Source organism: Phocoena sinus, chromosome 1 (assembly GCF_008692025.1).
Source record: "Phocoena sinus isolate mPhoSin1 chromosome 1, mPhoSin1.pri, whole genome shotgun sequence".
Taxonomy (NCBI): domain Eukaryota; kingdom Metazoa; phylum Chordata; class Mammalia; order Artiodactyla; family Phocoenidae; genus Phocoena; species Phocoena sinus.
In genome coordinates, this window is record NC_045763.1 from 161,632,757 (window position 1) to 161,658,083 (window position 25,327).

The 25,327-nt window shown below is 34.5% G+C and overlaps 1 protein-coding gene across 1 annotated transcript in view; it reads left to right on the top strand.

Annotated features, from left to right (window-relative positions):
- The window catches only part of CDC42BPA (CDC42 binding protein kinase alpha), a 345,595-nt gene that overhangs the window by 45,775 nt on the left and 274,493 nt on the right, over positions 1 to 25,327 (top strand). The window contains 1 exon segment of the mRNA XM_032632745.1: positions 18,039 to 18,130. Coding sequence (XP_032488636.1) covers positions 18,039 to 18,130 — 92 coding nt within the window.

The window sequence follows — 25,327 nt, forward strand, 5'->3', positions numbered from 1 at the left end:
TATGTAATGACAATCGTTATCTTTAGTTAGGATTTTTGCCCTACAGTTCCTCTTTTTTTCCCTTATTATAAATAATGTGGCTTTATTTTGGTTATTTATGTGGTTTGTTTTTCCATCCTTTTATTTTAATTCTCTCTGTATTCTTGTGTTTTGATGTTTTTTGGAAAAGCATCTGACTGGATTTTTCTCTCTCAGTGTGAAATCTTTGTATTTTGACTGTAACAGGCCATTTACATTTATTGTAAATACAGAATTATTTGGATTTATTTCTACCATTTTTTTTCCTTTTTAAAAAGACTTTGAAAATATTTATTTTTTCATATGTTCTCACTATCTTTTGGATTAATTCAGTTTATTTTCCTGAATCAGTTTTCCCCTCTACTTGTTTGATTGACAAACATTCCATTTCTTTTCCTTTAGAGGTTACCCATTTGAAACTTAATACATGTAAGTTATCAAACTGTGAAGTTAATCACTGTCTTTTATGCTTCTCCCAAGGATGCTCTCCTGTGATTCCTAGTCTCTATTTCTTTTGAGAGAGAGAGAATCTAATTGAGATAGCTTGGATCAAGTGTCTCCTTCTGGATCATAGCCATTGTAAAGAGTGGGGGAGGGGGAGGGTTTAGTAGAGATATGGCCACTAGGTTCTTCTCTTTTACCCCTTACCAGCCCTCCTTTCCCTTCCTTGTACCATATATTATTGTCTCTTATCTGCCATTCAGGAGATATCTACTACAGAATTGCTGCAAACCCAAATATATCTAATTCTGTATACTTTCTGTAAGACTTTTTTCCTCACAGATTCACAGTTTGGGGAATTGTGGGGAAATCTCTTCTTCCTCCTCCTCTTCCTCCTTCTCCCCCTTCTCTTTCCCCTCCTTATCCTTTCCCTTCTCTCCCTTCTCCCTACTTCCCCTTCCTGTTTTTTTTTTTTTTGTATATGTGAATATTTGAAACCTATCAAAGTCAGTCCCCCCACCCCAATTGATCATCTCTCCATGGTTGTGCTGTTTCAGAAGGCTTGGGTCATTTATGTCTTTTTCCTTGGTCTGTCCCTTCTTTTCCATTAGTGCTTATCTGCTTGAGAATTCCTAGGAAACTTTGAATGTGACATAGGTGTTCCTATACAAATAAATGACACCTGTGTGTCTCACACTCAAAGGTTTTAGCAGGCAAAGACGTTCTTCTGAAGTCTCCACTGGCTATCATTCTTTTCATTTTAACTTGAGCTCCTTACCATTTTTATTAATCGTCTTATAGCCACGTCTTCCCTTTTTGATTTTTTCATCTTATCTGTTTATAAAATACTTACCTTATCTTGCCAGTACCTTTGGGTTAATAAATAGTCTCCATAAAGAAACTGAGAATTAGGTTAAGAAACTTATCCAGTATTACATAGCTATTCAATTACAGTCAGGTTTGGAACTCAGGATCCAAACTGTGAAGACAGAGCTCTTAATTATTTGATATATTTGATTTAAGGCTTTTTAAATGTATGTTTTAAAATCAAGTTATTAAAAAAAATTACCTACCATTTGCCCCATTTTCTATTATAAAGTTCTTTTTCTCTAACTACATTGCAAGAGCTCTTTGAATTTTAGGAATAGCAACCCTTTGACCTTCACAGTTTACAGGTATTTTCCCTGTTTGTAATATAATTTTCTTTTAAATTTATTCAGAGAATTTAAAAAATCTATAAATTTTAGATGAGCAACAAGGATATATTGTATAGCACAGGGAATTATAGCCATTATCTTGTAATAACTTATAATGGTGTATAATATGCAAAAATACTGAATCACTATGCTGTACACCTGAAACTAATATAATATTGTAAATCAACTATACTTCAATTAAAAATGTAACTTTAGGGCTTCCCTAGTGGCGCAGTGGTTGAGAGTCCACCTGCTGGTGCAGGGGACATGGGTTTGTGCCCTGGTCCAGGAAGATCCCACATGCTGAAGAGCGGCTGGGCCCACGAGCCATGGCTGCTGGGCCTGCACGTCCGGAGCCTGTACTCCGCAATGGGAGAGGCCACAGCAGGGAGAGGCCCACGTACCGCAAAAAAAAAAAAAAAGTAACTTTAAAATTCTGTTAAATCTTTCTGTCTTTTCCTTTAGAGTTTTTGCTTTTGGCATATGATTAGAAAAGTTCCTCCTCATCCCAAGATCATAAAAATGTCCTAATACATTTATGGTATACATAGGTTGTTTTTTAGATAATCTACCTATATTTAGACTGATACTTTTTAAAAAAATAAATTTATATTATTTATTTATTTTTGGCTTCGTTGGATCTTTGTTGCTGCGCGCGGGCTTTCTCTAGTTGCAGCGAGTGGGGCCTCCTGTTCATTGCATTGCATGGGCTTCTCATTGCGGTGGCTTCTCTTGCTGCGGAGCACAGGCTCTAGGCGTGCAGGCTTCAGTAGTTGTAGCACGTGGGCTCAGTAGTTGCAGCTCACGGGCTCCAGAGCGCTGGCTCTGCGGCTATGGCACAGGGGCCCAGCTGCTCCAAGGCATGTGGGATCTTCCCGGACCAGGGCTCTAACCCACGTCTCCTGCATTGGCAGGCGGCCTCCCAACCACTGTGCCACCAGGGAAGCCCCTAGACTGATACTTTTTAAATACATTTTTAATAGCTGGTAAAACAAGACCCTTCATATTTCTTTTTAAATGTTTTAAAAACATGTAAAAAATATAAACAAAGTGGCCAAACTATTTTTTTTTACTTTTGTCATATTTTAAACATATGGAATAATTTAAAAACACCATTTTATAGTAGTGTTCTCACCAGCTGAGTGGAAATAAATTTATATAATGTCTATACTTTCTCTTTTTTGAGATTTACTTCCCATAAAACTGTTATATAAAATTTCCTGTGAACCTATTATTTATTTATGCATTATTAATAATGGTGATAACTGAAGATATTTGAAAGAAGTATGTGATGAGAGTAAATTGTTACTATGGGAAGACTAACTAGTCATTTCTAGCACAGTGGCTGGTACTGAACAGGAGCTCAATAAGGAATTAAATGTAGAATTAAATGATTAATGAAGACATTTTATTGGTGAATTTATGAGACTCAACCTTACAGAACTGATCAAATTAGGGATGCTAATATATTTGCTAGTCTTGTAGGAAGCAAAGTGGGTGAATTTAGAATGCTAGTTTAGTGATTTACAATAAAGAATCTATCTATCGAGCATTGGAGTTAGTTGTGTCAGCCCTACTGGTGCTTTTTTTTTCTTGCAGAAAATATTTTATTAGAAGTTTGCCTGAAGAATGGAGCTGGAATAAGGATAGTTACTCTAATGGATTTAAGTTCTGATAGCCCATGGGAGGAATGGGCTATTCCATGGCAGGAATGACATGTCAGGTGGATTAATGTTTTGTTCATTTGTCAGCATCCCCATCTACTGTGCATGAAAGACTACTGCTTAGGTTTCTCACAAATATTCTCTCCTGATCAATATCGTCCTCCTGGACACATTCTTTCTTTAGTTATATGATTGTTTTACCATCAGATCATGCTCTTAGGAGCAGTTATTTTTAAAAATTTACATGTTATATTGGGTTGGCCAAAAAGTTTGTTCGAGTTTTTCCATAATCCCAAACTAACTTTTTGGCCAACCCAATACATGAACACAGGATTATTTAAACCATTCAAACAATATATAAGTATAATTAGCATTTATTGAGCCTTTATATACATGAAATATCATGTTAAGTATTTTATTTTCTTATTTAATTGTAAAACAACACAACAATAGCACGAAGGTACTGTATACCAGTGTTCCCAGCAGCATTATTCACAATAACCCGTGTTCATTAACTGATGAATGGATAAAAGAATGTGACACACACACACACACACACACACACACACACAAACACACACACACACTGGAGTATGATTCAGCCCTAAAAAGGAATGAAGTTATGATACATGCTACAACATGGATGACCCTTGAAAACATTATGCTAAGTGAAATAAGCCAGAAATAAACCACATGTTGTATGGTTCCACTTATATGAGATACCTAGAACAGGCAAATCAGAGAGAAATAAAGTAGATCATAGAGTTTACCAGGGACTGGAGCAAAAGGGGAATGGGGAGCAATTGCTTAATGGTTGCAGAGTTTCTGTTTGGGGTGATGAACAAGTTTTGGAAATAGAAAGCAGTGATGGTTGTACAACATTGTGAATGTAATTAGTGCCAGTGATGTACCCTCAAAAGTGGTTAAAATGACATATTTTATGTCATATATATTTACCACAAAATAAAACTGAAAAAACAACCAACCTGTTGACTTAGGTTCTATTATTTCTATTTTGCAATGAGGTTCATAAAAGATAAGTAACTAGTATGAGATCACATAGCTAATAAGTGACAAACCCTAACCTTGAACTCAGGTCTGTCTGACCTCAGATTCCATATTCTTAATCAAATGTTTCTCTGCTTTCAGTAGTAAAGGTGAAAATCCCTCCTTTTCTGTGCCCTATGTCCATTCTCTTTCACAGAAGTTCTCTGTATTAATTGTTTGGCCTATATCCTTTTAGACTCTTTTCCTATGCATTCATTTAGGTATATGTGTGCAAATAACTTATTTCTGTTTCATTGTTTTGTTGGTCCAGGGTTCAGGAAGCTATGACACCATTGGACAAATCTGGCTCACCACCGGTTTTTATTTTAAAGAAATATTTTGTAAGGAAAGAAAGGTTTTGTAAAGAAAGATGTTTTTAAATCTGTGCAATAAGTTCACGCTGTCTAGTTCCTAGTTCCTTCTAGTGTGTCATAGGAAGTAGAATTCATTGATGCTGGGAATGTGGAAAATGACATTCTCAGGCTATCATATGGCTTAAAGGGCTGATTTTTTTAAAAATCAGGTGATATTTTCTGTGATGACATGTAATTTGGTTTAATATGTCTACATACTTAATACCTTTTAGAACGTGATTTCTTTTTTTAACTTATGTTTTTGTATTTATATTTTCTTTTTTGTTTTCTTAGGTGGGAGAATTTTATTTTATTTTTGTGGTTTTTTTTTTTTAAACATCTTTATTGGAGTATAATTGCTTTACAATGGTGGGTTAGTTTCTGCTTTATAGCAAAGTGAATCAGCTATACATATATATATATATATATATATGTATCCCCATATCCCATATCTCCTTCCTCTTGCGTCTCCCTCCCACCCTCCCTATCCCACCCCTCTAGGTGGTCACAAAGCACTGAGCTGATCTCCCTGTGCTATGTGGCTGCTTCCTACTAGCTATCTATTTTATATTTGGTAATATGTATAAGTCCATGCCACTCTCTCACTTCGTCCCAGCTTACCCTTCCCCCTCCCCGTGTCCTCAAGTCCATTCTCTATGTCTGCGTCTTTATTCCTGTCCTGTCCCTAGGTTCTTCATAGCCATTTTTTTTTTTTTTAGATTCCATATATATGTGTTAGCATATGGTATTTGTTTTTCTCTTTCTGACTTCACTCTGTATGACAGACTCTAGGTCCATCCACCTCACGACAAATAACCCAATTTCGTTTCTTTTTATGGCTGAGTAATATTCCATTGTGTATATGTGCCACATCTTCTTTATCCATTCGTCCGATGATGGGCACTTAGGTTCTTTCCATCTCCGGGCTATTGTAAATAGAGCTGCAATGAACATTGTAGTACATGACTCTTTTTGAATTTTGGTTTTCTCAGGGTATATGCCCAGTAGTGGGATTGCTGGGTTGTATGGTAGTTCTCTTCTTTTATTTTAAATTAATTTTTATTGGAGTATAGTTGCTTTACAATGTTGTGCTAGCTTCTACTGCACAGCAAAATGAATCAGCCATACATATACATATATCCCCTCCCTTTTGGGTTTCCCTCCCATTTAGGACACCACAGTGCATTAAGTAGAGTTCCCTGTGCTATACAGTAGGTTATCATTATTTATCAATTTTTTACATAGTACTGTATATATGTCAATCCCAATCTCCCAATTCCTCCCACCCCACCCCTTTCCCCCTTGGTATCCATACATTGGTAGAACATCATTTCTGAATCTAGGATTATGAAGTATTTAGTAATCTTTCTGTATGATATATAAAATTTGAGGTATATGTGCTTTTTCTTTGTTTTTCTTTTTTTTTTTTTTTTTTTTTGCGGTATGCGGGCCTCTCACTGTTGTGGCCTCTCCCATTGCGGAGCACAGGCTCCGGACACACAGGCTCAGCGGCCATGGCTCACGGGCCCAGCCGCTCCGCGGCATGTGGGATCTTCCCGGACCGGGGCACGAACCCGTGTGCCCTGCATCGGCAGGCGGACTCTCAACCACTGCGCCACCAGGGAAGCCCTGTGCTTTTTCTTTGGGAGGAGTTCATAGCCTTATACCATATTCTTGAAGTAGTCTGTGATCTCTCTGTAAACTCTCCCTTTTTTTGAGTTCTTGATTAAGAGGTTTTTTTTTTATTTTAAATAAGGTTTGAGTAGTTATAAACAGCATATAGAGAAGTAAATTGGTGATTTAAATTCATTATTTTATCATATATGCACATGTTACTATTTAAAATAACATTAAATTTCAATGACTATACCTTTAATTTCTTGACTTTTTTGGTAGATTTTTGTATCTGTTTTATCATTTATATTCTATCTCTTAGTCATCATTACCCACTTATTTTATGGTGTTTTTTAGATCATACTATTCTCTTGAGTTCTTGGGGGTACTAATGTTCCTGTTTGTTTCAATTGCCTACTTTACACTATGGTGGACTATTTCCTCATGTGGTTTAAATTTTTAGATTGCGAGCTCACTTTTGATTGGGGTACATTTTTCTGGGTTGAGTGCTATTCTCTCTGAGTGCTTTGCTCTGTGGGGTTGGGACTAGATTTAATACTAATTTCTTGGCTGAGGATTCCTTTGCCACATGAGCAGTATAAATTCAGACTCCAAACTGTCACATGCTCCCCCATTACATTACCCCCCACTCCATCCTGGGCTGCTCACCTAAACCAAGAGTCAGAATTTTTGTTATTCCCTTACGTGGAGAAAGGGTCCTGGGTCCTGATTTTAATCAGGAGTATTGATTCCATTCTTTTCCCCCTCTTAGGTCATGAGCAATACCCGCATGTTTCCTGTGGATCTGTTAGCGACTGTGCCCAGGACCAATATTATGCTTTTTGCAGCATCTGCACCTGTGTTTTGATTGGACTTCTTTATTTCTGGCTCTTGGGAATTTCCCCATGTCTCTCTCTCTCTCTCTCTCTCTCTCTCTCTCTGTTTTTTGAGTTTGAATGTATATTTAAAATTTCTCATGGGTGTCTCTTATTCAGCATTTCTGTGGGTTTGTTGCATGGCTTTATGTGTGTGGATCCCTGTTACCTTTGCCTGTTAAGGTGCCAAAACCATAAACACGTATGGACTATTTGGAAACTTCTTTCAGTAATCAGTTATTTAAAAAATTAAAAAATACTCTGTCAAAGATACTATTTTATGGGCTTAAAAATGAATAACACAGTGCTACACTTGTCTTCCTGTCATTGCTAAACATCTCAGAAACATACCACTTGTAATTTTGTTCTTTGTACAGGTGATTAGTATACAGTTGCAGTATATTTCATAATTTACTATATATTAAGTTAAAACTACATTGTATATTTTATTTGTAAAATATAGACATAAAACCTGATAAAATTGGTAAAAGTTTAATGTGACTTCAGTAACTATTCCTTTGTCATTGCTCCCTCGTATTTCTCTTCCTCCCTCCCTTTTGCATGGATTTTCTCCCTGCCTTAGTTTTGGTCCCTGATTCTCATGTTCCTCCACTGCAGATTAGTATCAGCATCCATAGTGGAAGGACATGCAGTAGAAAGGATAAGGGAGAGGACACATGGAAGGATGGACACCCACTGGAGAAATCTGAGAGGAAAGGGAGGAAGCAGAATCATGGATGAAGGGAAGGTTAAAATCTCTTGCTCCAGTACTCACTGTTCTCTTCTAGGCCTCTTTATGCCTTCAGGCTCTGTCTTTGTTTTTATTCTTCATCTTCTCACTTTCCACTTTCTTTTTCTGTTGGAACCACTAACTAGGTTCCTTTCTCAAGCCATGGCAGCTAATATTACCAGTGGTTTGAAACCAGCAGACTGTTCCCATGAGGCCTGGACAGTAGCTGTTGGGAGGAGGCAGGCTGGAGGGGAGGACTGAAGGAGACTCCATGTTTAGATCTTGGGCTACATTCAGCAGGGAAAAGGGTATGCCTTGCAAGGTATACCTGGCATGTCATATTGAAACTTTGAATTCTTTTTACTTTAGAATCATTCATTCATTTATCCATTCGTTTATCAGTGTACAGTGAACCAGGCAGTATGTGAGTGGCTCAGATAGAAATATGCTTTCTTTCCAGCTTCAGAGAGATTTTTTTTAACTTAGAATTATTTCATATTTGATTTCTTAAATTCCAGTATCTGTGTTAATTTCAGAACTTTTGGGAAGAAAGAGACATGTTATATTGGAAAGGCTTTGGAGCCTGACAGACAAGAGCTTCAATCCTATTAGTACCACTTACTAGTAATCTTCAGAATTTATTTTACCTTTCTGAACCTGTTTTCTTTTCTGTAAAATGGGAATAATAATACTTGTCATTCATCTCTCCTTCTCTTCATGCATGTGCTTGGTATTTTTCTGCAGAACTAATTTTCTCCCCAGCTTTTAGCCTTGTGGTAGAACGCTTACCCCAATAACTACTGAGTTTTTATGTTAATTCTTATAACCACTTGCAGAGACTAAGTCTTTCTGAGTTCAGTTGTAAATTATTTGTTCCACAGCTTTGGTCAATTTTCTACTCTGGATCACTTTACTCTGACCTGTGAAGTGTGGCCCCACAGTATATACTTAACCTTCCCCTGAGATTCTAGGGGAGATTTTCAGAGAAAGGAGAGCGAGGTGGCGTGGCACAGATTTCAGAAAGTATGTGCCACAAGTGAAAGCACTGAACTGGACAGCACTAAAGAAAGTCAACATATTGTTATCATTAGATGGTGTAGTACTTTGTGAAAGGTCACTGAATATAGCATTCAGTATAGACATAGCCATTGTTTAGCAGTACAGCAGACTGGATTGGGCCCTTATATTGCCTTGATTTTTGTCAAGGACAGTAGTGTAGTGATTATTAATTCTTTGAAAATTACTGTAATGAATACAGAGTTTTTGCAACTAGTCTTATATAGCCAAAATTATTTAAATTACACCGAGTGCCTGAAATGGCCTTTTGGTAGATAGAATTCATGATTCTTTTTTTACATATCTTTGTATAAAGCATTTTTGGGGACTTCCCTGGTGGTGCAGTGGTTAAGAATCCGCCTGCCAATGCAGGGGACATGGGTTCGAGCCCTGGTCCGGGAAGATCCCACATGCTGCAGAGCAACTAAGCCTGTGCACCACAATCAGTGAGCCTGCAAGCCACAACTACTGAGCCTGTGTGCCACAACTACTGAAGCCTGTGTACCTAGAGCCTGTGCTCTGCAACAAAGAGAAGCCCCCCACTCACTGCAACTAGAGAAAGCCTACACACAGCAACGAAGACCCAACGCAGACATAAATAAATAAATAAATAAAGCATTTTTGTTAGATAGTGCTAATGAACTTTTGGCAGTAAATTGAGTGTATAATCAAAATTTTCAAATGCAATATAGAAATAAATGTTCCAGTAGTTGAAATTGTGAATCATCTCATTCTATTTCATGATTACATTTAGTATCTGACCCTCAGCTCTAATAATGTGTTAGGGCATCTTTTAAACTGTCTCAGACATTGTGAATGGAGTGCTCAGTAATAAATTGTACAGCTTTTAACTTTGTTTGGGTTCATTTTCTTTGTATTATCTGAGTATCATAAGGTACGTATATACCCCTCTATAGATTTAATAGTTATTGTTGCTTATTTGTACCACAGATTATAATAATAGGTATAATATACCTTAAGTGTTAGCTCTGCAGCAACTTTTTTTTGGGACTTCTGCTTTATCCTTCGGAGGAACTTGAAGTATGTATTACTAATACCTTTGTTTTGTGACCCTGAGATATAGTAGAAATCAAAGCTCCTTTTAAGTATTGGAGATTGATGTTATAATTTATTTGAATTATAGTTATGCTCCATTTTCAGTTCTAATAAGGCCTTTATGTATCAACCCATTGCTGGATTGTCTCTGTGGACCCCCACTTGGGCCCCAGTCTGGTCAAAGCCCCCTGCCTCAGTGGGGGTGCGGTGTGGGGGGAGAGTCTTTTCCCGTGAGGATTTACACAGCCAGTAACCAAACCAGTGCTGAGACTGAAACAGCACAAGCTTTGTTCAATGGCCAGAGAACGGAGAAGCAGGAACTTAGTTCGCAAATCAGTTTCTTTTAGGGGGAGCAGTCAAGGCGAGATTTTTAAACGTAGGGTTAATGAGGGGGAGGCACATGCGTTGGTTTTACTGGAATAGGCAGTGTTCTTCCTGGAACTGTATGCCACCTCCTTTTCTTCCTGCTATGGTCCGGTACTTCCTGTCATGGCTGTTGGTGGGTGTGTCATTTAGCATGCTAATGTATTACAGTGAACGTGTAATGAGGCTCAGGGTCTACTGGAGGTCAGGTCTCTCACCATCTTGGGTTTCACCAGTTCTAACCAGGTCTGGTGGTCTCTTGTTTTTCTCTTCTGGTGGTTTCCTGTAAGACAAAGATAACACTTCCCCCCAGCTTAGATTCTCTTAAGGAAGGGGGAGAGTTAGAGTCTGGGAGTAACAGCCATGGTAAGAAACCCATCTTGTCAAACTGTGTGTGTGTGTGTGTGTGTGTGTGTGTGTGTCTGTGTGTCTGTGTGTCTGTGTGTGTGTGTATGTTAAGGTTTCTTCCTTAAAAAGCTTTATTGAACTTCCCTGGCGGTCCAGGGGTTAGGACTCCACACTTCCACGGCAGGCGGCCCCGGTTCGATCCCTGGTCTGGGAACTAAGATCCTGCCTGCCCCGCAGCGTGGCCAAAAACTTAAAATCCCATAAACCGCATAGGGCAGCCAAAAAAACAAACCCCAAAACCAAAAAAAAAAAAAAGCTTTATTGAAATATAATTCACAGAGTAAACAATTCACTCATTTGAAGTATGCAATTCAGTGGTATTATCTTACTGTTTTATCTTATTAATTTAAAAAAGTTGTGGTAAAGTACAATTGACAATGTGGAGATTAAGGGTGCTGACCCCTGCACAGTGGAAGATGCACCTATAACTTTATAGTGGGCCATCTGCATCTGCGATTCTGCATCAGAGGTTCAGAACCAACTGCAGATAGTGTAGTACTGCAGTATGTATTTATTGAAAAAAATCCGCTTGTAAGTGGCCCCTTGCAGTTCAAACCCGTGTTGTTCAAGGGCCAACTGTATGTAATACAAAATTGCCATTTTAACCATACAATTTATTGGCATTAATTACATTCACAGTGTTGTGCAACCATCACCACTGTCTATTTCTACAACTTTTCATCATCCCAAAGAGAAATTCTATAACCATTAAGCAATGACTCCCCATTTTCCACTCTCCCTCCAGCACCTGGTAACCTTTAATCTATTTTCTGTCTCTATGAATTTGCCTGTTCTAGATATTTCATATAAGGTGAGTCAAACAAGAATTGCCTTTTTATGTCTGGCTTATTTCTTTTAACAATTTATCATAATGTTTTCAAGATTCATCCATGTTGGAGCATGTATCAGACTTCTATTTCTTTTTTAGGTTGAACTGTTGTTGTATGTGTATACCACATTTTGTTTATCCATTCATCTGTTGATGGACCTTTGGCTATTGTGAATAATGCTGTAATAAACATTGGTGTACAGGGATCTATTGGAATCCCTTTTTTCAATTCCTTTGGATATATATCTAAAAATAGAACTGCTGGGTCATAAGGTAAATCTATGTTCAGTTTTTTGAGGAACTGCCAAACTTTTCCAAAATAGCTTTTTACATTCATACATAAAAAGTATTTTACATTCCCACCAGTAATGCATGAGGGTTCCAGTTTCTCTAAATCCTTGTCAACACTTGTTATTTTCTGTTTTGTAAAATTTACTTATTTTTTATTATTATTGTTATTATTATTTATAGCTATCCTAGAGGGTGTGAAGTGATATCTCATTGTGGTTTTGGTTTCCATTTCCCTAATTATTGGTGTTTAGTAACTTTTCATGTGCTTTTTGGCTATTTGTATATCTTTGGAGAAATATTTAATCAAACCTTTGCCCATTTTTTAATAGGGCTGTTTTTCAATTGTTGAGTTGTAGGAGTTCTTTATATGTTCTAGTATTAATTCTTTTTCAAATATATGATTTGCAAATATTTTTCACCATTCTGTAGGTTTTTATATTTCTCTCTTTAATACTAAACTTTGATGTACAAAAGTTTTAAATTTTGATGAAACCAGTTTATCTATTTTTTTCTTTTATTGCCTGTGCTTTTTGTGTCATGTGCACGAAATTGTTGCCATGAAGATTTTCCCCTATGTTTTCTTCTACAAGTATTTATAGTTTTAACTTTTAAGTTGAGATCTTCGATGCACTTTGAGTTAATTTTTGTATTTGGTATAAAATAAGGATCTATGTTCATTCTTATGTGTATAGATATCCTGACTCCTTACCTGTACATACTTCGACATCTGTTTTCTCAGAAATGAAAGCATTCTCTTAGATATCTCCACAGTACAATTAGTAATTTAGCAAATTTAACCCTGATACATTATGTAATACATATTTAATATTGAAATTTCACCAGTTATCCCAATAATATCCTTTATAGCAATGTTTATTATTTTTGGCTATGAGTTCCAGTCTATTATTACACATTGCATTTAGTTTTTTTTTTTAAAGTAGTTATGTATTCAATATTTTATTTTTTTTATTTTTGGCTGTGTTGGGTCTTCGTTTCTGTGCGAGGGCTTTCTCTAGTTGCGGCGAGCGGGGGCCACTCTTCATCGCGGTGCGTGGGCTTCTCACTGTCACGGCCTCTCGTTGCGGAGCGCAGGCTCCAGACGTGCAGGCTCAGTAGTTGTGGCTCACGGGCCTAGTTGCTCCGTGGCATGTGGGATCTTCCCAGACCAGGGCTCGAACCCACGTCCCCTGCATTGGCAGGCAGATTCTCAACCCCTGCGCCACCAGGGAAGCCTGCATTTAGTTTTTATTTTATTTTATTTATTTATTTTTTGGCCATGCTATGTGGCTTGTGAGATCTTAGTTCTCCAACCCGGGGTAGAACCCGCACTCTTGTCAGTGAAAGGGTGGAGTCCTAACCACTGGATCGCCAGGGAATTCTGCATTTAGTTTTAATGTCTCTTTAGAATCTTTTAATCTGGAGCAGTTCTTTAGACATTTTTTGTCTTTCAGTGTCCTTGTTGTGTCTTGAAACTTGTCATACCACAGGCCAGTTATTTTATAGATTGTTCCTGAATTTAAGTTTGTCTGATTATTTCCTTGTGATTAGAGTCCAGTTATCTGTCTTTGGCAGGTGTGTAGTTGTAAGTGATATTAATTAATTAATTAATTGAATTTTTTTCTTCCTTATATTTGTTTTTCCTTCTACTTTGATTTTAGTCTCTTGATCTGACCTTAACATATTTGACACCTAAATTTTCAGCCTTCCTTCTTTCCCAGTATAAATATTGAGGGCTTTCCCCTCCCCCCCAGTTATATTCTAGAAGTCTTGATATGTAATATTTTTATTAAGTAGTTCTGAATATTTTCTAATTACCTTATTACTTTCTTCTTCAAAATTATTGTCCGATTTCAGAGCTTATGGGCTTTCCTCTGGTCTTTCTGTTCTTGATTTCTAATTGTATTAATTGCATGGTACTCATAGAATTTTATTTTTGTGTTCCCAATACTTTGAATTTTGTTGGAGGTAGTTTTATGCCTTGCATATTATAAAAATTTGTAGAGGTTCAGTGTGTGTTTGAAAATTAATTCTTCACCTCATAGGTGGAGTGTTACATGTATGCCACTCAATACACTAAAAAAATTGTTTGTGTTTTGGTCTGCTTGGGCTATGAGTTACTGAGAGAGAGAGTAAAATCTCCCTTTAGGAAGGTGAGTTTATTTCTTCTTTTATGTCTGTCAATTTAGCTTTACACATTTGGAGGTTATGTTGTTGGGTGTATACATGTTTAGACTTATTGTGTCCTGGTTAATTTCAGCTGGGTTTTTTTTAAATCATTATGTATGACTCCTTTTAATTTCTATTCCACTAATGCCTCCCCACCCAATACCTCTTTCATCTAATATCAGTATGGCTATATTGATTTTTTGGTGGGTGAGAGCCGAGGGTTAACATTAGCCTTTATTTACTTTTTTTGAAATTTTACGTAAATTCAGGTAAGAACCTACTAAAACAGAAGAGAAAACTCCACAGAATTTTAGAAAGGATAAACAAGTCTAAATAATGTATATTTGGAAAAATAGTTGTAAAATATGCAAACTTTCCAGCAATATTAGTAAAGAAAAATAATGAAAATAGACCTAAATATATAATATTAGTAACTAAAAAGGGATCAAACCTATTCATATAGTAGAGTTTTATAAAGAGAAGAATATTGTCACCCTATTCCAATAAATTTGAAAATTTCAATGCAATATATAATTTCTTAGAAAAATATAATTAATACAGTTGTCACAGGTAGAAATAGAAAAATGAAAATGACAGTGTGAAAGAAGAGAAATATTAAAAATCCAACAAAATGACACGTGCAAGATGTTTCACTGGCAAGTTTTAGCAGACCTTATAGTCATATTCTCCTTTATTGTCTTCTAAAAGGTTTGTAGTTTTGTTTTTCACATTGAGATCTTTGAAAAACCTGGAATTATTTTATTTTAGAGAAAAGAAAAGGAAAGGAAGCTACTCAACATAGTTAATGAGGTTGGTTTATTATTGGTACCAAACCAGATGACGATAGTATAGAAAAAATATAATTGTAAACCAGAATTGTTTATAAACACAAATGTAAGATTCCTAAGTAAAATCAAAGCAAAGCAATTTCATCTATATATTAAAAAATTACGTTATAACCAGGTAACGTTTATCTCAAGGTATACAAAGATATATCAGCTTCTAAAATCTTTTTAAGTAAAATGTCATGTTAAGAGAATGAAAAAGAAAACCAAATCTTGTCCACAGAGGTTGTAATTAACAGTCCTACCAGTTATGTGTGAGAATACCTGTTATTCGTACTCTGGCAAACACTTGGTGGTTTCAGGTTTTTTATTTTTGGCATGTTTGGTTGTTAAATAATAGAATATTAGCAGTAAGTTTATTTGCATTTCTCTCATTTCTTGTAATGTGAGCATAATTTTTTGGGTGTAAGTCTGTTTTAAACACACTGAAAATTTAAAATGGGAGGGTAACACTTATTGCATAATTTGTTTACTTGAGGACAGGGACTATTTTATTTATCTTCGTACTTCTAACATCTTATAAAATGCTTGGCATATAGCGGGTATTCAAAGTTACTTTTTGAGTGAATTGAATAAATAATTAGTAAACTATGAGCCTTCTGAAGAAATTTGTGACTTAACTCATTTTTGAATGTCTGAAAATAGAAGAATTTTGCTATGTCAAAGAAATGGGATTTTTACTAGCAGGTTCTAGGAAGTAAAGAATGGACAGGATTATTCTTTTAGTTTATGTTAATACTGCAGGCTCCCATAAAGCGTGGATAGCTCATAAAATCCTTAATCCTAATTATGCATGATTTAACAGTATTCATTTGCTTGGTGCTTTCAGGGTGTATACTATTGCATGGAAAGATAACATCATTTATATTTTGACATATTGTTATCCTTTGTACCTTGCTAAAAGATTGTTTCAACAATCATTTGCTTACCTGAATTGTATTTCAGTTACTCTAGTTTTAAAAAAGAGTTTCTTTCCCTGCTTTACGGTAATGTTTTAGAGGATTGAAATACCTAGATTTCTAACCTTTTAGATAAGTAGGATGTTACCCAGAGGAAGGTATACACAGAATTATTCTTTAAGAATAAACATAGTTGTCTGTGATGAAGTGCTGTTTGCATTTAGGGTCAGAACGAGACAAAGATATAGAACATACTGTCTATTTGGATTAAGGTATTTGGAAACCTTGAGGGAGTCAGGGTAATAAACAGTGAAGTAAAAGAAGTAAAGAACTGTTAAGTGTAATGTTGTAGGCTGCTTTGTGATATTTTCCAGCTCTAGCTAGCAACTAGCCTAGCACTCTTCTCACACTGGCTGGCTCCACATCTTTATTTTTAATTTACACATTTCTATGTGTACTATTCTTAACCAAGTATTCCTGATATGCTTGTGTAGAAGCTGGGAAAGGGAGGGACACTAGTCTCAAGATGATTTCACTCTTCCTTGCCATTCCCTTATAACCCACCTATACCTTTGTAAATAGTCTATTTGTAAATAAGCCTTCCTCAGATTGGGATAATTTATTTCCTGTTAGGACCCTGACTGAATCCCAGTTGCCACAGTCTCACCGTTTGTCCAGTCCAGTTTGTTCAAAACCAAGATGTCTTGGTCATTTTATCAAAATGTTCACTTCCTGGCTGCCATGGTTTTACATCTTCTCTCTCTTACGGTATGAGATCCTTTATACCTTTATTCAAATTTGATCTGTTTCTTTGATCATCTTTTCTGTTGTGTGAATTCCAAATAGAGATTCAATCTCTGTTTCCTTTCCTTATAATCTAAAACACCAATGCAGAAATCTCTAGTAGACTGGGTTTTGCAATGTGGAATACCCCTCTTTCCTAAAGTATTGGTAGTTAGGGCTAAATACCTTTAGACCAAAGCAAGTGGTAAGGCCTGCTGTGTCTCTTTCCCTTTCTAATGCTCAAATACATCCCTTTGATCTTCCACACTCTTGTGCATGGTAGGAAAGAGAAGAGAGCTGTACCCATATACAGTGACTATTTAATTGTATTAACTTCTTTTTGTGTGAGAATAAGGAGGGACATGAGGGGAGGAAAGGAGACAGGTCTAAATTTCTCTTAAGGCAGCAGAACATGTAGTTGGTTTTATAATTTTAAAAAAAATGTCAATATGTTCCCTATAATTAATAGAATAATGTCTAAGTTCCTTGCATGGCATCCAAGGCCACTTCCATTTTCCATTTTCTAGCCCTGATTTCTTTGTATTTCTTCTTATAATTCTATAACAACAGTGGATTATTTACCATTATCACCCAAGTTCACTTTCTTGTCTCTCTTCATTTGCTTATATTGCTCCCTCTGTTGGGAATATTTATAGTACATTGCAAACAGGCAAATTAGCAAACGTCTACTTAGTCCTCAAGGTCCAGATCCAATGTTAGTTCCTCTGTGAAACAGTGTTCTTACAAGAGAATTAGGGTTCCATTTTCACTGATCCTGAAGCACTTTGTATTTATCTCTATTAGAAACTTTTATCACATTACTGTGTTATATGTGTGTACATACTGTATCTATTTCTGAAGACTGAGAAGTTCTTGAATGAAGGTACCATATTGTAATTATATTTGTTTTAAACTCCAGTAATTGCCACCATACTTTGTATAATGTCAGCTCTTGCTAAAGGCGTGTTAAAATGATCAATAAATGAATGAGTGTGACAAATATTAATTTACTTGGTGGGGATTTCTGAATTTCTCTGTGGTGCCAAGAAATTTGCTTTTACTTCTTGGACCTTTGTGCTAAAATATGTATCTAGCATTGAGTTAGAATACACGGAATGTTTAAAATGAGAATAAATTGGTCTGATTTGTACATCACTAGTACTTTGCATTATTTGGTGTTTAAAAAAATGTTTCTCACCCAAAATATAATTCATATATAAGAAATAAACATCATATGAAAATTAAATCTGTTTTTTCTCAATATAGTTTGATGAGACTATTAAATACTTTGGTGTAATCCTTAATCCTTATTTTCATTTTTATTGTTTAAGTAAGAAATATCATTATTTATATCTAATTTGTATCACAGTTCATTAAGTAATTGATGTTGCCTTTTTGTTTCAGCTAAACCATTTACTTCTAAAGTGAAACAGATGCGATTACATAGAGAAGACTTTGAAATATTAAAGGTGATTGGTCGAGGGGCTTTTGGAGAGGTAAGAGATAAAGATTTTATAGAAGATCTGATAATTGTTTTGCAAGCTATTTTATACAGTCTGTGAGAGAATTTAACTGAAATATTATTTACTTGGTGTTGTAGTTGATACCATTGATCAGAAATCATTAAACTTCTGAATGAAGTCTTTCTACATGGAATTTTTTTCCAAGATATTTCTGTTTTTCATATGTCATTGAAGTTTGAGTATGTTTCTGTACTCTCTTCTGTTCCATTGGCCTGTTTGTCTCTCACTGCCTTAAATTATTTTAGTTTAAGAAGTCTTGATATCTGGTAGTGTGTATACTCTAACTTCCTCCCTCTTCTCTGTTCTTGGCCATTTATATTTTCATATAATTTTAGAATAAGTGTTTCAGTTTTTACCTACTCATAAAAATCCACATCCACACCCAGCACCCACACATCTGCTGGAATTTTGATTAGGATTGCCCTGAAACTAGAGATTACTTTGTAGATAATTGACATCTTAACAATATTGAGTCAGCCAATCCATGAACATGGTATATGCCTTCATTTATTTAGGGCTTTATAAATTTAACCCACTAATGATTTGTAGTTTCCATTCAGTAGAGTGGATTTATACATCTTTCAGCAGATTTATTCCTAGGTATGTGATATTCTTTATGTTATTTTAATTAGAATTATTGGTTAAGTTTCATTTTCTAATTGTTTTTGCTAGTAGTTAGACACAATTGAATTCTGTTTATTGACCTCATACCCAGCAACCTTGCTAATTTTACTTTTAAAATCATGAATTGTTTTGGATTTTAATAAAATGCTTTATCAGCATCTTTTGAGACACTCACGGCTTTTCTCCTTTATTCTGTTAATGTGTTGAGTTACACTGGTTTATTTTCAATGTGAAAGTAACCTTGCATTTCGAAAATAAGCCAACTTTGTTGGGATGTATTATCCTTTTAATTTACCTTTGGACTCAGTTTGCTATTTGTGTGTGTTGTGTGTGTTTTGGATCTTTGAGAGAAATTGGCCTGTAATTTTCCTACTTATCACATCCTGATCAGATTTTGGTATCTTGGTTATTCTGGCCTCATAAAAAGAGGGAGGTATTTCCTTTTTTACTGTTCTTTAGAGGAGTTTGAGAAGATTGTTATTATTTCTTTCTTATATGCTTAGAAGATTTCACTGGTGAAGCCATTTGAGCCTGGAGGTTCCTAGAGAGAGAGTTTTAAATTATATAATTAATTTTTAAAATTGAAATTGAACTATTTGGATATTTTGTATAGATGTGTCAGTTTTGCTAGGTTCATCCATGTCATCTGATTTTTCATATTTATTACTACATTGGTCGTTTGCACTTCTCATTTTTTTCATTTGTTACACTTAGCGGTTTATCAATTCTGTTATTTTTTCAATGAATTAACTTTTGCCCTTTGTATTTTTCTATGGTAGATTTATTTTCTGTTTCATTAATTTCTGCTTTTATCTTTTAACGTTCCTTTCTCCCTTTGGTTTCAACTTGCTGTTCTTTTTCTAACTTTTTGAGTTAGATGCTTAGAGCATTGATTTCTAAATCTTTTCAAATGTGCTATACTTTTTCCTCTAAGCAGTTTTAGCTATAGCAAAGTTTTGATATGTCATATTTTCATTATAGATTTCCTCAAAATACAATGTGATTTCCAATGTGATTTTAAATTTCTGTCATGGTTTTTTTTGATCTATGATTTTAGAACTTTATCGCTCTGTTTCTAAGCATTTGGAGGGTTTTTAGTTATATTTCTGTTTTTGAGTTATAATGTAATTCCAGAGCAGTCAGAGAATATACATTGTCTGATTTCAAGTCTTTGAAATTTGCTGTGCAGTGTTCTGTAAATATCAGTTAGGTAAAAGACATTAATCTTATTTAAATCTTCCATATCCTTAACTGTTTTATCTGTGTGATATTTCATTTCCTGAGAGAGGATTTGCTTATTTCTTTCTTATTTTTTTCAGTTTTCACTGATAACAAATACCAAGTTATTATATCTCCCTAGTGATTAACTCTTTTATCATGATATAATGATCCTTGTTATCTCTAAGTAATGCTTTTTGAGTTAAACTTTACTTAATCTGATGTTAGTAGAATGATTCTAGCTCTTTTTATTAGTCTTCTGCATTAAATATCTTGCTCCACCCTGTTAGTTTCAGCTTTTACTTTATATGTTTAGTGTTAAGTAGAATATAGTTTTTATTTTTTGATCTAGTCTGATGTCTTATCCTTAATTGGAGTGTAGTCAGTTGACATTTAATGTAATTACATTACATATTACTATTAGTTTTCTGTTTGTCTTGTCCATTCTGTATTATGTTTCTCTCAATTCTTGGATTAACTGAATATTTTAAATTATTCTTTCCCCCTTCTATTCATTTCTGAGTTGTACCTTCTTTTATTGGTTTCCCTAGAGATTGCCACTTGTATTCTTGGTAAATTTGTATTTTGCCAGTTCCCATTTACCCAAATTTACCTTTCATTGTCATTAGCTCTACATATATTTGAAACCCCAAAAGATACGATTATAGTGTCCCTATTCATTTTAGCTTTACCCATGTATTTACATTTTTTCTTACTCTTCACATTCACATACTTATTTATATTCATATACTTGTCTTTGATATAATTTTCCTTTTGACTTAAAAATTCCCTTTAGTATTTTGCTAAGTCTGCTGAGATAAATTATCTGCATTTTTTGTCTGAAAATACATTTATTTTGAGGTTTTAAAAAAATTGTGTTACATACACACATAGCTTAATGGATTTGTACATTTGCATGAACTTCTGTAACTATTATGCAGATCAAGATAGGCTCCCATTGCCCCCTCTATGTGGATAACCACCTTCTCATTAACCGTCTATTCTGACTTCTATAATTATAGATTTATTTTGCCTGTTTTTGAATGTTATATTAGTGGAATTATATATATTCTTTTGTTTCTGTCTTCTTTTGCTCGATATTATGCTTGTGTGATTCATTTTTGTTTTTTATTGGTTCAGAGTATTCCTCTATATGAATATACCACAAGTATTTTATCCATACTAGTGTTGGTAGGTATTCAAGTTTATAGTTTTTGGCCACTGTTAATAATGTTGTTATGAACATTCATGTACATGTCTTTTGGGAGGTAGAAGCACTCATCTGTGTTTGATATAACCCTAGTGGAATTTCTGGGTTGCATGTTAGGCATATTTAGTCTTAGTTGGTAGTGCCAAATAATATCCCAATTGGTTGTCAATTTGTACTTCGACCAACAGTGTATTAAGGTCCCAGTTGCTTCACAACCTCACCAACACTTGCAACATTTTTTAAACTTTGGACATTTTTTGGTGGATGAGTAGTGGTATTGGATTGTGATTTCATTTTACATTTCCTAATAACAAAGTTGAGCCCATTTTCAAATTACTTCATATGACTTGGATATCCTTTTTCATAAGTGCACATTTTGGGATTGGGGGAGTGGGAGCAGGTGGGTAGGTTGTCAGACTTACTGGTATATTCTGGATACAAGTCCTTTGTTGGAAGTTGTGTGTGTGTGTGTGTGTGTGTGTGTGTGTGTGTGTGTATTAAACAAAATGTCTTCCTGTGTGTGGCTTGGCTTTTCCCTCTCTGTATAGATCTTTTATGGAACAGAAGATCTTAGTTTTTGGTGAAGTACATTTAATTAAGCTTTTCTTTATGATTAGTGCTTTTTTGTGTTCGTTAAAAAAGTTATTTTCTACCCTGAAGGTCATGAAGATATTTTCCTCTGTTATCTTATGTAATCTATAAAAAAAAAATCTTTTTCATTTAGGTCTATGATCCATCTGGTATTATTTTGTGTTTTGTGAGGTATAGGTCAAGGTTCATTTTATTCTTTGTGGGTTTCTCAGCATCATCTATTTAAAGACTACTTTTTCTACATTTGATTGCAAAGGAACTTCCATTGTGAATCAGCTGACCCTATATGTGTTACTTTTATTAATTTTAGTAGTTTTTAATGTAGAATTCTTTTTCATATTTCATTAAATTTATTTATCAGTCTTTGATGTTTGTTGATGAGCCTGTAAATGATATTTTTAGATTTCATTTTGTAACCATGTTGCTAGACTAGAAATACAATTAATTTTTGTGTAGTGATTTTGTATTTAAGCATCTGATATATTAACTTATTAATTCTAGTTTATAAATTTAAAAGACTTTTCATGTACACAGTCATACCATTTCCAAATAATGACAGCTTTTTTTCTTTCTTTAGTTATACTTGTTATTTCTTTCTCCTATATTATTACAATAGAGAGTTTCTTCCTTAAAATATTAAGTGCAGTTGTTGAAAATCAATTTTTTTCTGGTTTGTGATTTCAGGGGTAAGTATGAAGTTTGCAACAGCTTTTTAAAAAAGAATTGTTACTCTTTTTTTAGGTTAAGGAAGTTATTCTTTTTTAGGTAAAGGAAGTTTTCCTTTTAGTCCTAGTCTGTTGAGAGCTTTTATCATGCATTAGAGTTAACTTTTATTAAAAGCTTTTTTTTATATCTATTTTGATGATATGATTTGACCTCTGTATTTAGTTAATGTGGATATAATATTGATTAATTTTTAAATATACCAATATTGGATTACTATATAAATCCAGTTGTTCCTTATGTATTCTTTTAGTATATTGTTGGTTTTGATTTGCTAGTATTTTGTTTACCATTTGTTTTGTTATGTGCATGAAAAAGATTGAACTTTATTTTACCTATCTTTTAATTTCCTTATATTTTTAAAATGTTATGCTTAGCTCATAAGACAATTTGGGAAGTATTTGCACTTTCTCAATTTTCTGAGTTTGAGAATATTATTATTTCCTTATATGTTTGGAAAAATTCTCTGGTGAGTCCATCTAGACTAGGAGTGCAATTTTTATTTGGTTTGTTTACATCTTTTGAGGTAAATTGTATATATGTTGAAATAACACCAATTGTTTATGTACAGTTCCATGAGTTTTGACAAATGGATTCACCCTTATCAAGTTATAGAACATTTCCATCACCCTAAGAAGTTCCCTTTCCTGTTACTTCCCCATAACGTCCATCAAATGGCAACCACTGTTGTAAATTTTAACTATGGATTAGTTTTGGCCGTTTGAAAATTTCATATAAATGGAAATCATACCATATGTACTCTTTTGTGTCTGGCCTCTTTTGCTCAGAATAATGTCTGTGAGATCTATTCTTGTGATCAAATGTAGTAATACTTTTTATTGCTGATTGGTAAGCTATATACCACTATCCTTCTATTGATGAACATTTGTATTGTTTCTCATTTTTGGCTGTTAGGATTAAAACTGATGTGAATATTCTTGTACAAGTTTTTATGGAAATATGTTTTCATTTTCCTTGGATAAATACCTAGGAGTGGAACTGCTATGTTAAGTGGTAGGTGCACATTTAAATTTAAAAGAAACTGGCACATTTTTTCCAGTGGGGTTGTACCATTTTATATTCCCACCAGTTCCATGTTCTCACCAATATTTTTTTGTTAGTCTTTTAAATTTCAGTCATTCTAATGGGTGTGTAATAGTATCTCATGGTCTTAAATTGCATTGTTATGTGGATTTGTGTTATATATCAACATAATGATGAGTTTCTGTGTGCTTTTTCACCATTCTTTGCTCATTAAAAAAAATGAGGTATTTGTGTCATCATTGAGTTGTAAGAATTCTTCACATTTATAAATGTCTTTTGTCAGATGTATGTTTTGTCAATATTTTCTCAAAGGCTGCATAGCTTGCCTGTTAATTTTCTTAAAAATGTCTTCTGATGAGCAGAAGTTTTAAATTTTGGTGGTTTAATTTTATCAGTTTTTTCTCTTACGGTTATTATTTTCCATGTTCTTTATAAGAAATTCTTATTTATATCTAGGTCACAGATATTTACCTATGTTTTTTTCCTAAAACCTTTATAATTTTAGCTCTTATGTTAGATTGGTGATTCATTTCAAATTAATTCATGTATGATGTGAGATAGGGATCGAGGTTCATTTTTTTCCATATGGATATCCAGTTGTTTCAGCACAATTTGTTGAAAAGGCTGTTTCTCCTCTATTGAATTACTTCAGTACCTTTGTCAAAAGAATCAGTTGACCGTATACATGTTGATCTACTTCTGCTCTTTCTATTCTATTTCACTGATACCTTTGTCTGTTCTTATGTCAGTACCACACAATCTTGATTCTGTAGCTTTATACTGTAGAGTTGAGAGTATGTAATGAAGTCTGAGTGTAAGTCCTCCTCCTTTGTTCTTTTTGCAAAATTGTCTTAACTATTTGAAGACTTTTGCATTATTATATAAATTTTAGAATCACTGTGTCAGTTTCCATGAAAGCCTAGTGGTATTGAAATTGAGTTTGCATTCAGTTTATAGATCAATTTTGTGAGGACTGACATCTAAACAATCATGAGTCTAGTAGGTAGTCCATGAACAAGGAATTTTTCTTTGTCTTTTAAGGTCTATTTTAATTTTTCTCAAAATTTTTTTTAATTTTAGTGTACAGGTCTTGTTCATAATTTGTTAAATTTATTGCTAAATTTTTAATGTTTTTTGATGCTATGGTAAATGACATTTAAAATTTTATATTTCAAATAGTATGCTGTTAGTATGTAGATACACCACTCATTTTTTTTTTTTAACATCTTTATTGGAGTATAACTGCTTTACAATGGTTTGTTAGTTTCTGCTGTATAACAAAGTAAATCAGCTATACGTGTACAGATATCCCCATATCCCCTCCCTCTTGCATCTCCCTCCCACCCTCCCTATCCCACCCCTCTAGGTGGTCACAAAGCACTGAGCTGATCTCCCTGTGCTATGTACACCACTCATTTTTGTATCTGACTTTATTTTCTAAATTCATTTATTATTATTTAAATAGTTTTTTGTTGTTTTGGTTGCTACTTTCTTAGTTGTTCTGTGTAAACAATCATATTGTCTGAGAATAGGACAATCATACTGTCCTTCTCACTTTCCAGACTTTATACATTCTATTTCTTTATGTTGACTTATTATACTAATTTGGACCTCTAATACAATGTTGAATAGGTGTCATGAGGGTATATATATCCTTACTTTATTCCTGAATTCAGGGAGAAAGGATTTAGTGTTTGACTAGTAAGTATGATGTTAATTGTAGGTGTTTTTGAGGGAACCCTTTATCTGATTGAAGAAGT